The 13927-nt window shown below is 38.4% G+C and overlaps 1 protein-coding gene across 2 annotated transcripts in view; it reads left to right on the top strand.

The window, feature by feature from the left end:
* agfg1a (ArfGAP with FG repeats 1a) overlaps positions 1–11696 on the top strand; it is a 39794-nt gene extending 28098 nt beyond the window's left edge. For both annotated transcript variants that reach the window (XM_053507607.1, XM_053507606.1), the window contains exons 10-13: positions 3888–3977; positions 7089–7241; positions 8144–8238; positions 10834–11696. In XM_053507607.1, the coding sequence (XP_053363582.1) occupies positions 3888–3977; positions 7089–7241; positions 8144–8238; positions 10834–10893 (398 nt within the window). In that variant the 3' untranslated portion in view covers positions 10894–11696. The remainder of the gene's footprint in view (positions 1–3887; positions 3978–7088; positions 7242–8143; positions 8239–10833) is intronic.
* Positions 11697–13927: the final 2231 nt, after the last annotated feature.

Raw genomic sequence — 13927 nt, 5'->3', positions numbered from 1 at the left:
ATATGATTAAGATTCACGGTTCTAAATGTATATTTCTTTAACCCACCATGTGAGATCAGAAACGTGTGATAATATTATTGGATGTGCTCATGTGTGCAGAGATCTTTCATCTAAGTTCTCGCATTCGAATGCGGTCGTAGAGCCGTTTTTCCCTGGACAGTTGGAAGATTAAACAAAAAAAGATGGTAGGGTGTGTATGTTTGTCATCATGTCCTGTGTCATTTATTTTACTGGGTTATAATCTAAAACCCTGAGCTGTACACTTGATGTATCTCAAGTTCAAGTAGGCTTTGTCATTACAGCCATATACAGTTAGTACACAGTGAAACGAAACAACGTTCCTCCAGGACCAAGGTGCTACATGCAACATAAATTTACAACATAAATTAACAGAAACACTAAACTAGCTAACCAAGAGGCCTAGTTAGCTGGCTAGCAGAGACGAGACAGAAGGACCTAACATAAATTACAACATAAGTTAACAAAAACTAACACATTAACCTCACATTTTGATGTGAACCTCCTCTTGCCACTATTTTGGATCAGCTATTGTTTGGAAATGTCATTACAGATCTAGCTGTATGATATTAACAGCAGAGTGTTTACCACATCCTGCTATGTCATCCATTGCTTTTTTTAATAATTTTTTTTTTTGCTTTCGCTTTTCTGATGCTTTTCACCTTTCTCCTCTGCAGATTGTATTGTTGTATGGTGTACAGTGATGTGACCCAGCACCCAAAATACTTTTAAAGCACTCCAACGCAGCTTCCACATTTTATGGATGATGGATAAAAATGCCGCACAGGAAACAAAATATAAATTGGAAAAATTTCTATACAATTTCGCCAAATCACGGACAGTCCGATTTGCACAGGACTAATGTCTATAATCAGTGTTGCAGGACGGTACTTTCTAAAGTAACTAATTACATTACAAATTTACTGTAATGTAATCAGTTACATTACAGCGTTACCTTCTGATAAAAGTAACTAGTTCGAGTACTAGTCCTTTGTGATTCCTTATGCATGTTGTTTTAGTCAAGACCTTTATAATTATTCTACCATCACTCAGCGAAGTTTGGCCCATAATCTGTTAACTACTAATACCCCTATCTCACCGGTGGACGTAAGTATGATTCATCATGATTCACCGCGAGTTTTGGTGCTGTGATTAGGTTTCCTTTTTTCTACGCGTCGGTCCCCTTATAGTCAAACTGCATAGGTGAGATGGGCAGGAATAACAGAGGGGGGACGTATTATCGGGGGTGGGGCTTGTAGGACGAATTTCTCACACACAATAACGGATTGGGAATGACTGCTGTCTGTCTCACGGATTACATAAATTGTCTGAGTAACGGATTACATTTTTGAAAATATAACTAAATAACTGAGTACTTAAATGGAGGACATAACGCGTTAGATTACTTTTTACATCAAAACAGTAATCCAAGTACTCTAACGCGTTACACCCAACACTGTCTATAATATATATTAATCCTGTGCTAATCAACATTGCTATGATTTGGCCAGTATTTGGCGGAGTTGTATATGAATTTTTCAAGGTTTTTGCTTTTTGTTTCCTCCGCGTTTTGTTTTTTATTCATCATCTATAAAGAATGAAGTTGGAGTGCTGTAAAAGTGTTTTTTCTGCTGGGTCAAATCGCTATAAACCTTACAACAATACAATGTGCAGAAAGAGAGAGCTAAAAACCATCAGAAGAGCGAAAGCAAAAAGGAATGATTGGAAATGACATTATGGTTCTGGCTGTATCATATAAACGGAAGAGTGCTTACTTTCTAAATAATAGTCGAAATGTATGCAAAATAATGCACAATTAAGTGAGGAGGTTTACGTCATAATTCGAGGTTAATATGTAACAGATAAATGAAGTGTACAACTCAAGCTGTTGGATGAATGGTGAAATGTAAATGACACAGAGCACGATAACTATGTCACACATACACATCCTCTCTTTTTTTCATTGCAACACACTTTTAAACGACGGGATAAATACTGTATATCCGGGAGATAAGTCAGTAAATTCAAGTGAAATCGCAGGCTTCGCTTATCCCATGCGAATGCGCCACATGAAATTCAGATGTGAGGGGGTAATTTCTAAATCATACGAGGTCCCCAGGTAATAACACTAATAGAATATAGTCATGTGACATCCAGTTCAGTGCAAGGCCATAGTGCATGTCCAACACCTCTTACTGTCGTTTTTTTTTTTAATCAGACAGTGCACTAGATCACATTAATGAAGCGTGCAGCGTTTATGGAACAATTTTCACCTAAAGGCTCTCGTGCTCCCAGTGTTTTCTTGGCTGCATCATGCTTGATTTTCCACAGTTGATTTTATTCTAACGGTCCAAACCCACAGGCACAGCATTGACCGGCTATCATATCTGATCCACATTAAGAACAAGTGTGTTTTTGATGCATTTAGCATCATCCTGATTGTGTGATACGTTTTTGGGGTTATGAAGATCTTTACCAGTGACACAGAATGACTCCGTGTGCGAGAGGAATGACCTGCTTTATCAATAGAAGTAGGGATGCACCGAAATGAAAATTCTGGGCCGAAAATGAAACCGAAATTTTTGGATGCACTTGGCCGAAAACCGATACCGAAACCGAAAATGGCTTCATTAAAAAACATGTTTAAAATATTTTCTTTTTGTTTGTATTAAAAAAATGTTGCATATTGCAACTTTGCTGTCCTCATCTGAAACTTTGAAGTGCTTCCAAACCGCCGACATACTCTGTGTTTGATGCGTAATGACAGCGCGAACGAGACGGGAGGATGGGAGAGGCGTGGCGACAATTTCGGCTTTTATTTTCGGCGCTTTCTTACGTTTCGGCCGAAACCGATAATGCTCTTTCGGCCGAAAATTTTCGGCGGCCGAAATTTCGGTGCATCCCTAAATAGAAGTCTTAATAGAAGTCTCTCAAACACACATGCACGAACACACACACACAAGGCTGTATGGAGTTGTGATTTAGGTCATCAGAAGTGTCGAGGCCGCTTGGATTCATCTTGAAAACACCATTGGTACACAGTGTTTTTTGCCATAAAGGCATAGAAATGGAAAAATGAACCTTTTTGAATCTATTTTTATTTATTTATTTTTTATGAGAAACAGACAGGACGACAGATTACTGGATTATAAAGCCGTCTCTATCATCAAACTCTGCTGATCCATCGGGGAATAGGACTAAATAAGATAAATAACTGGCAAAAAAAAGGCCTATTTTGTATTTTAAATCTTAAATATGCCCCCAAAAGACTTTAATATTATTTCAAACTTAGCTTAATACATTACAACTTCGACATTACTCAACAAAAAAAAAAGAATGTAAAGGTAAACCAGTATATTGTACTGCTAGGTCTCCTGCAGTGCTAGAATGTAAAATACTGATCTTACCCCTATGTGTACTGTAATTACACATACAAGCGTGTTTTCTTTATCCGCTGTCGTTTCCTGTAATATCAGTACTGTAGGTTGAGTACGATAATAATTCACCATCCCCCAAGCCATTATGTTTTCCTCTACGGCCACCTTGTGTTCTCTCTACCAAAAATTTGTATAGTATTATATTTTATAAGGAAATGTATCTTTACTCATAAAAATAGATCTAAACTGGTGGTGTGTTGGAGGTGGTGTAGTTCTAAGCTTTGGATGGAGTTTCACACTGTGTACATGCTGTACATTATGTATAACGTTAAAGCAGTGGGACGGCTGGTTGTATGATGTTGCTGAATGCAGTGTAACTATTTTGGGAGGTATTTTGAGTGCATAAGCACATGCAGAAGGTTTTTAACTGATTGTCACCATTTTTGAAGGTGTGCTAATAGAGCATGTTTGTCTTTTTATTTTGTCCGTCAGGCCCATCAACAAATCCTTTCGTCTCTACTGGTATACCACAAGCCACTCCTGCCTCAAATCCATTTCAGGCCAATGGGAGACCAGCAGCAGGTAAGGGTCCGGGATCGGATTTACTGCCCTTAAACATTATGAATATAAATACCTATGATTATTTTATTAATTAATTTTTTAAAGTCTAAGAGCATAATCACAATATGAGCATGACGCACGAGGGGTAGAAATGAGTGGGACAACAGTAGCTCTGGGTGTTATTAGTTATTCAGGCCACCAGAAGGCAGCGCAGGACCCTGGACTTGGAAACACATATGGACATACTGCATGTGTCCAAATAGACAAAAGATTTAAAGAGTTACAAAACACAGTATATTTTAATAATGTTTAGTATATTCAGTGTGTATATGTGTGATGTTTTATTTATTTTATTTTACTCTGAAGTATATCCCTCGGGTTCTCTCAGTGTTTTCTCTAATTTTATCGTTATTTAAAATCCCAGTGCTGTTTTTAAGGCTTTAGGCTTATAGATGTTACTGTCTGATTGTGTTTCCACCATGTGGTCCAGACCTCTCAGGAGTTTTTCATGCCCAAGGCTACCCTGCAGCTTCTTATTTTGGTATGGTCTTTATCTTTCCCAGTCTGCATCCTGAGTGCTGTGCTCCTGATCTTTTGATCTTTTTTATTTTTTTTTGGCCTGATTTCTTTGCCTCTAAATTTGTCTCTCCCGCTTCCACGTAGTGTAGCATCCTTATTCTGTGTGTTTTCACTTTTGAATTTTCTAAATCATGCAACATCTATGAATCCAGAACACTGAGTTTAGTATTGAGTAGTAAACAAAAGTGTAGCCACTGTGCTATTTTGTTAACGCATAAAATGTGTGTTTAAGACGGGGGAAAATAAATCACAAGTATGATATAACGTTTTGAAAATTACATGTTTAGCCATTCCTGAGCGCAACCAAACGTATCACGACTCAACAACCGATCAAAACAATACCAAAGAGATGAATATACTTTAAAAGTATTAAAAAAATATATGTTTTATCATAAAAGTAATTAACATTGCACAATGATAAACATAGTAAATATAAAATCCAAGGTTTTTTTTTAATGTATAATTGTCATTTATAAAATATATTTTATATAAGTATATTTATTAGGGGGGGAAAGCTGTCCAAATCTGTGTGAAAAAGTAATTGCCTCTTGCTAAATTATAAATGAACTGTCATTAATTTTTTATATGGTAAATTTACTTTAAATCAGGAAAAAAAATGAATACACACTTCAACATATAATATATGTAAATATATTACACACACGCACACGTATGCAGTCAGCCAAAAAAATGTATACACACTTTAGAAAAATAGAAACAGTGTGATTAATATTATATGTAACACATAGCAATACATTTACTATTGAAAAATTTATACCCTCTTTTTATATATATATAAATACATACATACACACTCCTCTCTTCTGACAGTCACATGATACAATAATGGTGGTGACTACTAACATATTTAGAGAAAGCATAATACTACACACCACACAATTCGAGTTTTATAAATAACAGGCATAGATAACTGTTGAAGTGTGTATACATTTTTGGGGTCATTCTATCTTCGTGTGTATGTATTTGTAATAAGATAAAATACCACTCAGATCATACAGTCTGGCATCCCTAATTTTTACCTTTGTTTCACTCCTGTTCCAAAAGTTTGTTGTCAGCGTCTGTAAGTTTACAATTCTTATGTAAATACTCAACATGCTTTTCACAGAAGTGTACTTTTCTAGCGAATCTCTGATCAGGAAATGAGTGATCTGGTGAAATCACAAGGCTCTCCTAGAAGTTGAGTCAGAGGAAAAGGCGAGGCAGAATGGTCCCTCTGTAGTGCTCAGTGAGCTACCAGGTGTTCGGGGTTGGATGTTGTGTTTTTTGTGAATTTCCAGATGCGCACACTGTTATTTTTATTATAATAAATATGTCGAGCCGTGCTTTGATTAGAGAATGCTTTAAAGCTGGATACAGTCTTGCTGTTTTTACATTGTGTGTGTGCAAAAATGAGGTTATGACTGAGCTGCAAACTCTAAAGCATTACAACTTTGGTGCTGTAAAAGGTGATTGCTTTTTAATATTTTGTTTTTTTCCCCCACACATACAGTGTGTGCAGTGTCATGCATATATACACCACCTAGCCATAAAAACTGTTGCATGCTCTAATTTTTATTTTAAGCTTTGATTATGGTCCAAACTCAGATTATGTGGTGACCAGTACATGTGTAAAAATGATTCCTTTTGCTCCTAGAGTCAATTTTTCACAGTTTGAGTCATGGAATATGGATCATTAGCACTGTGCAAACACTGCAAATGGTCCACTGATGGTATAACCAGGTCATTCCGTACATTTAGGGCAGTCTAAGTTTTAATGCCATGAGACAACGATTTTCACCAAAAAAAAACTTTAAAGAACGTCTGCAGGATGAAACAAGAAAAAAAACTTTTGTGATTTCTGGCAAAAGTGCATCTAAAGAACCTTGTATAGAATTTGCAAGTAATAAATCTCGTTCTTCTGGCCAAGGCGATGTTGTAATCTGATATTTATTTATTCGTTTAATTTATTTTACTACCCTTTCTAAAATCTTTACCCTTTCTTTTACTAAATTTCGGTTTCAAGTCCCTTACATTGTATCTATAACTTTGTATTATGTTGGTTTGGTATATACATTTTTGAATGTTTAATCTGCCATGAAATAGCCTGTGAAGCTGTTATCGCAAACATTTAGGCAGTCAGATGAAAATGTTTTTGTTTTTTTTAAACCACATTTTCCCTGCAGAGTTAATGATTCAGCACTGTTCTTCTACATCTTTAATAATGTGTTAGACTGTTTATCAGCCAATTCCAGAAAATTAAATATTTTCCTAACTTCATGCAGAGCAAAAATTTGACCTCTTTGAATCAGCAGTTTTTTTTGGCCAGGCAGTGTACTGCAGGGGAGGTACTGTGTGTGAGTAATGAGTAGGAATTTGGCCTAACTGAATGTTTTTGTAAGAGAAATTTCCAGGAAAATTTATTTCCAGGTTCATGCTCATTTACAATGTGATAAAAAAAAAAACACTACTTTGTCTTGCCCCCCTATTAATCATTTGATCAGCCATAGTGCATAAAGAGACTGTATGTGTGATTAAATTTTTTTTTGTTTTCAGCCTCGTTTGGTCCTGGTTCCATGAGCATGCCAGCTGGCCTTAGTAACACGGCTGCCTACAACCTCCCCACAAGCTTCAGCGGAAACTTCCAGCAAGCTTTCCCCCCCGCCCAGGGCTTCCCTCAGCCGCAGGCCTACGCCCAGCAACCCAACGGTAATGAGCAGGAATCTGATCGAAAAAGGTTTATCAACATCATCCGACTGTCTGTCTGTCTGTCTGTCTGTCTGTCTGTCTGTCTGTCTGTCTGTCTGTCTGTCTGTCTGTCTGTCTGTCTTTGACTGACTGACTGACTGTCTTTGACTGACTGACTGACTGTCTTTGACTGACTGACTGACTGTCTTTGACTGACTGACTGACTGTCTTTGACTGACTGACTGACTGTCTTTGACTGACTGACTGACTGTCTTTGACTGACTGACTGACTGTCTTTGACTGACTGACTGTCTGTCTTTGACTGTCTGTCTGTCTGTCTTTGACTGTCTGTCTGTCTGTCTGTCTGTCTTTGACTGACTAGTGAGGGAAAGTGAGTGAGATTAGTGATTTATTGATTCAGTGAGAAAATTGTTACAGCAGCAGGTTACACAAAAAGTAGTAGGCGGATAAAAAAGGAGGAGGGCAGAGTGCAATTGTAATTTGTATAACAATACAGTGTTGCAGATTTTATATAGAAAAAACAGTGCAAACTGTGCAGAAAGAGGTGAAATGTGTAAATTGTCAGTGTTTGTATGTTAAATGAAGACAGTGAATAATGGGATATGTACTGTATATTTTTTGCTATCGTCATTTATTACATAGGGGTGAGTCGTAATGACGAACGGTTCATGAATGATTCCCCGAACCTTGTGACAGCGAAGCTCGATCAGTCTGTTAGAGATTGAACTCCGCTGCCTCTGTATAAGATCATGTAGGAGGAGTTTATTTGGTGATCTGTTGTCAGTCACTGTCTCCAACCTGTCTAGTTTGTGTCCAATTATGTGTGTAAAGTCTGCAAAGTTAAACTCTTAAACTCTGTGTGTGTGTGTGTGTGTGTGTTGTGTGTGTGTGTGTGTGTGTAGGTGGGGGTTTTGCTGCATTCGCTCAAGGCAAAGCTGCTGTAGCTCCATTCGGACAGAACATGGGAGCACCCGGCATTACCAATAACCCGTTTTTGGTGTGTATTCCATTCATTATTATCTACGTTTTATTACTGATAGATTGCCTATTTTATATAATTTATTTACAGTCTGAGCAGCATTCTAAAAGTTGTAGGATTTAAACCCACATAAGGTTTAAATTTTTTTTATTTATTTACAGTATTCATCTTGGTGATGGTGTTGTATATGTACTTGAATTATTTTACACTAGATGTGTTCACGACTTCGTTCTTTTATTTGTGTGGAATTTATCCGCACACTCATAAGCAACAGCATCTTGTTAAATTATGGCATAAACTAATGATTTTTATATGAAGGTGAGATTGCATTTATTAAGTAGATCTCAATCGCTCATCAGCGCTTATTTTAAAAAAATGTACAGCGCCATCGCACAAATCTTGCGAAGTAATGTTTTTTTTCAAGGTCTATTTTTTTATATATTTTTTTTAATGCGCGCACACACACACGCATACACACACACACAGTGGGGCAAAAAGTATTTAGTCAGCCACCAATTGTGCAAATCCTTCCATTTAAAAAGATTAGAGAGGTCTGTAATTTTCATCATAGGTACACCTCAACTATGAGAGACAAAATAAGGGGAAAAAATTATTTATTTGCAAATTATGGTGGAAAATAAGTATTTGGTCAATAACAAAATCTCAGTACTTTGTTATATACCCTTTGTTGGCAGTGACAGAGGTCAACCGTTTTCTGTAAGTCTTTACAAGGTTTTCACACACTGTTGCTGGTATTTTGGCCCGTTCCTCCATGCAGATCTCTTCTAGAGCAGTGATGTTTTGGGGCTGTCGCTGGGCAACGCAAACTTTTAACTCCCTTCAAAGATTTTCTATGGGGTTGAGATCTGGAGACTGGCTAGGCCCGGGCTTCGTTGCCCGGGCTGTGTTTGAGATCATTGTCATGCTAAAAGACCCAGCCACGTTTCATCTTCAATGCCCTTGCTGATGGAAGGTTTTCACTCAAAATCTCACGATACATGGCCCCATTCATTCTTTTCTTTACATGGTTCAGTCGTCCTGGTCCCTTTGCAGAAAAACAGCCCCAAAGCATGATGTTTCCACCCCCATGCTTCACAGTAGGTATCAAATTCAACAAAGGTTGTCAATTCTGCTACATGTACAGTGCATACATATAGAGAATCTAAATAACGTAGACATTTAACACTGGAAAAAAAACTTAAATAAAACTAAAAAAAAAAAAAACAACTTGGAGAATAACAGAGTAAGATAAGGTAAGATAACTGAGTTACCGTCCTGCAGAAAGGGACAGTTAACATCACAGAAGGCTGATATGGTGCAAAACGGAACAGTACAATAAGAAAGTGCAAGTGTACTTATTTTTAGTTGTTTAATGTGACATTTTAAAGAGTAATAAATAATATTAATATTAATAATAGAACAGTATAAAATGGTGTACAAAACGGTATAAACAAGGTATGTACTTTTTATTTAATTTTTTGGGTAAGTGGATGTACCAATGGTGCATAAAGGGACAGGATGAGTGTATGTGTGTGTGTGAGAGAGAGAAATGAAGGAGTCAGAGAATAATGGTAGGAGAGGCCGAAGAGCACAGGGAAGGCAGAGCTGGGAGGGAGGTGGGCTTCCTGATCGCCCGATGAATGAAGCTGTCCTTCAGTCTGCATGTCCTGGCATGGAAACTCCTTAGTCTCCTCCCTGATGGCAGCAGACTAAAGAAGCTCTGAGTCGGGTGGGTAGGGTCACTGGCGATGTTGAGAGCTTTGTGTGCGAGGCGGGTGTTGTAAATGTCCTTGGAGGGATGGGAGCAAGACACCAACGATCTTGGTATGGTGTTCTTTGCATGCAACTCAGCATTCTTTCTCCTCCAAACACGACAAATTAAGTTTTTACCAAAAAGTTCTTTCTTGGTTGCCTGATCGCCTTTGTTACTTTGGTCTCAGCTCACTGCAGGTCATTCACTAGGTGAGATTTTGCGTGAAGCCCCAGATCGAGGGAGATTATCAGTGGTTTTGCATGTCTTCTATTTTCTAATAATTGCTCCCACAGTTTTTTTTTTGTTGTTGTTGTTGTTGTTTTCCCCCCACTCCAAGCTGCTTACCGATTGCAGATTCAGTCTTCCCAGTCTGGTGCTGGTCTACAATTTTAGACCATCGTGGAGTTTGGAGTGTGACTGTTTGAGGTTGTGGACAGGTGTCTTTTATACTGATGACAGATGCCATTAATATAGGCCATTAATATAGGTAACAAGTGGAGGACAGAGGAGCCTCTTAAAGAAGTTACAGGTCTGTGAGCCAGAAATTTGGCTTGTTTGTAGGTGACCAAATACTTATTTTTCCATGGAGTTTACCAGTTAATTTATTAAAAATACTACAATGTGATTTTCTGGATCTTTTTTTAATTTTGTCTCTCATAGTTGAGAACGTGTGATATTCCGCATGGATGACTGAACAAATCATTCCTCGAGACAACTCATTCTTTTCGAGTCACACTTAAGATCCGTTCAAAAATGATTACTACTTCCAAAGATATTTAATGTACAGACATTTACAGTATAATACGTATAGATTATTATTATTTTTTTAACCATGTCTGTGTGTCCCTCTCTCTTTACAGGCAGGAGCGCCGGTTGGACAGTACCCCGGAGGAAGTTCCTCCACAAACCCTTTCTTATAGCACCCCACTCTGAACAAGCCCACACGGCGTGAGACTCTCGCTTGCACCTCTTGCACTGTTTTGATGTTCCAAGTAGCTTTAAAGACATGTTTCTAAAGACTTTTTTTATGTTAGTACAATTTACACCGGTGCGCCTAACGGAGGTGTTACATGACGATCTATCTATCTGTAAGAACAGAAAACACAAAACAAAGTGTATTGGGGTGCCTGCTGGAAAAAAAAGGGGCCTTTCCTTTGCTGAATCTGTGAAATTTCCACGTCTGGAAAAAAAAAAATCCAAGACAACAAATGTCCGTTTTGAGCTAAGTTATTTCAAAGTGTCCTGTGCATTTTAATGCTGCAGTCCTGTACATATCTATTTTCTCAGAAAAGGGAGGGCAGAAGTTTAGCTCACGTGTGCATATCAGTATTTATCTTAATTGCTCACGTCCACATACACGAGATTCGACTTGGCTGCGGAGCTTACCCGCTTAAACGCTGTTCACCTCTAAATGATGACGAGAGGAGCATGAGAGACGGAGAGAGAGCGAGAGACTCTACCAAAGAAGAGCATCTCTGCAATTTGCAATTTTTTGTTCTTTTGTTTTTGTTAATTTTCCATCAGCTTATTCCCGGCCATAAGGAGTTTCAGACCGGCATCGCTCCCAGACTCTGGACGGGTGCTACACAGAGACTCCGAAACACGAACCACTCAAGTCGAATGTTACATGAGTTTAAGTTGATGTATGTACGTGTGTGCGTGTGTATGTACACATGCATTATATAAATATATAAATATATTAAAATAAATTTTAATTAAGAAACATGAGTGCATTTCTTTTTGCTCTGCTGGGAATCCCGAAGGTGAGTTTGAAAACGTAAAGCTTAAACACAAATATAAATTTGTATATAAGTTAATTATAATATAAGTTTTTCTAATATGACACCTAAACAGCTTTGGTCTGTAAACATGTGGATCTTTTTGTTAAATTAAATCAGCATGGTCGTGTATTATCATTTGTCAGTTAACTAAAACTGTTGTGCATATTGCTTTGTTTGTAAAATATTAATATTTGTTCAGATTTTTTTAGGTACACTGATCAGAAACATAAACAGGGATTGGTGGCTCAGTGTTTGGGTTTCTCACCTGCCATGTAGAAGGCCCGGGGGTTAATTCCCACACAATGCACCAGCCCACTGGATGCAGTGCCAGAGCCCAAGCCCAGCATCATCCCTCCATCCATCATTAATTAAAAGAGCCATAAGAGTTAATTTATTTCAGGCTTTGCAAATATCTTCATGTAGCACACCCAATACAGTACCCGTTAAACGCCGCTTAGCAAGTTTTGCCACTGGCAGACGCTTTTGGCAGAATACTGGCTGGACATTTGACTGCTCCTCGATACTGTGGAAGAACCTGGTAGTTGTGGTGATTTGAAAGGTTGAAGCTCCAAAAACTTAGCCTCTACTTGGCCACAGTGAATCATCTGCCTCCATCTAACCCTATTCTCAGCATCCTCTTCTCTCACACCAACTAAGTTTATGTCCTTTCTCACTGCATCCATAAAATCTCCTCTTTGGTCTTTATCTAGGCCGCCTGCCTGGCAGAAGAACAAGAACAGTCTTGAGGAATAATGCTACCACTATTGTGCTTAAGACCTCGTACAGTGTTGGGGTTTAATGCTTCATCTTTACTCCTCCCAAAATACACCTGGATTAAAAGTTTGTTCAGAAGGCTTTTTTTCTTCTTTATTGGATGGTGACGTTGGTTAGCACTGTCGCCTTGCACCTTCAGGGTCCGGGTTCGATTCCCGGCCAGGCTCAATTCCCGTCTCTGTGTGCATGGAGTTCGCATGTTCTCCCCATGCTTGGTGGGTTTCCTCCGGGTACTCTGGTTTCCTCCCACAGTCCAAAGATATGCAGGTTAGCCTAATTGGCATTCCCAAAAATTGCCCGTAGTGTGTGAATGAGTGGGTGTGCCCTGCCTTGTGCCCTAAGCCTCCTGGGATAGGCTCCAGGCACCCCATGACCCTAAATACAGGATAAAGCAATATAGATGATGAGTGGTGATGAGTAGTAGAGAGTGACACTGGTGTTCCAGCAGCTTCAAGTTCATGGCAGACCTGTGACTTGATGGTTCATGAATTTTTTGACCAATTTCATCTGAGCTGGAAGCTTCATTCCGAATTTGTAAAATGGCTCTACCTTATAACTTGTGCTTGCATAAAACAGTTTGAGCTGATATTGGAATCTGCAGTTGTGTGGTTGTTTTTTTTTTTTTTTTTTTTTTTTTTAATGGCTCCAGGAGACATTGCTGACTTTTGGAAATTTGGAAGTCAGCATCTCCGTGAAGCTTGTCAGCAGATGGCAAGGCTTGAGAAGCAAATCTCCTGGTAGATGCTGCTTTGGCTTTGGACCTGATAAAACACAGTGGACCAACACCAGCTGAAGACATGTTTCCCCAAACCTCTCTTCTTCCAGTCTCTGGGAATTTGATTTACAAATGAAAATAAAATTTACTTTTATTTAAATGGTGGACTTCTACCACTTTTTTTTTTTTTCTTTTTTTCTTACCCCTGGGTTAACAACTGTCGAACACATCCCAAAAACCAGGAAGAATTGTGCTGAGCTGTCTATTTGGTAGAAGAAATGTGATTAAAATGAACAAATAAAATAATTCATGAATGGAGATCACTTAAACTCTTGATGAAGTTGCATCATGGAAAGAAATCATAGCTGTGTTTAATTCTGAACGTTAGAGCAGATGCTGTAGAGAAAGCACTCGTAAGGTTTTGCTCAGTTCTTGCCATGTTATCCAGACTGTAATATGTTGGTGGATCAAAAGGTAAGTTTTCTTAGTGTGAAGGTCCTGTTTTGTAAAGTGATTTGCATTTCTGTGCAGGTATGTGAGGTATCTTTGGACAAAACATTCTTTTTGGTGTTTATGGTGTATGAGGGTCAGTAAAGCAGTTAGTGGTAGTTTTGGCACTGTAGGCAGGTGGTAAGTCCTGCTGGGGAAGAAAATCTCCATAAATATCGCCAGCAGGCGGAAGCA

The sequence above is a fragment of the Clarias gariepinus genome, chromosome 11, assembly GCF_024256425.1.
Source record: "Clarias gariepinus isolate MV-2021 ecotype Netherlands chromosome 11, CGAR_prim_01v2, whole genome shotgun sequence".
In the NCBI taxonomy this organism is placed as follows: domain Eukaryota; kingdom Metazoa; phylum Chordata; class Actinopteri; order Siluriformes; family Clariidae; genus Clarias; species Clarias gariepinus.
The sequence above is the reverse complement of the archived record's forward strand: the minus strand, read 5'-3'. Positions and strand labels throughout refer to the sequence as shown.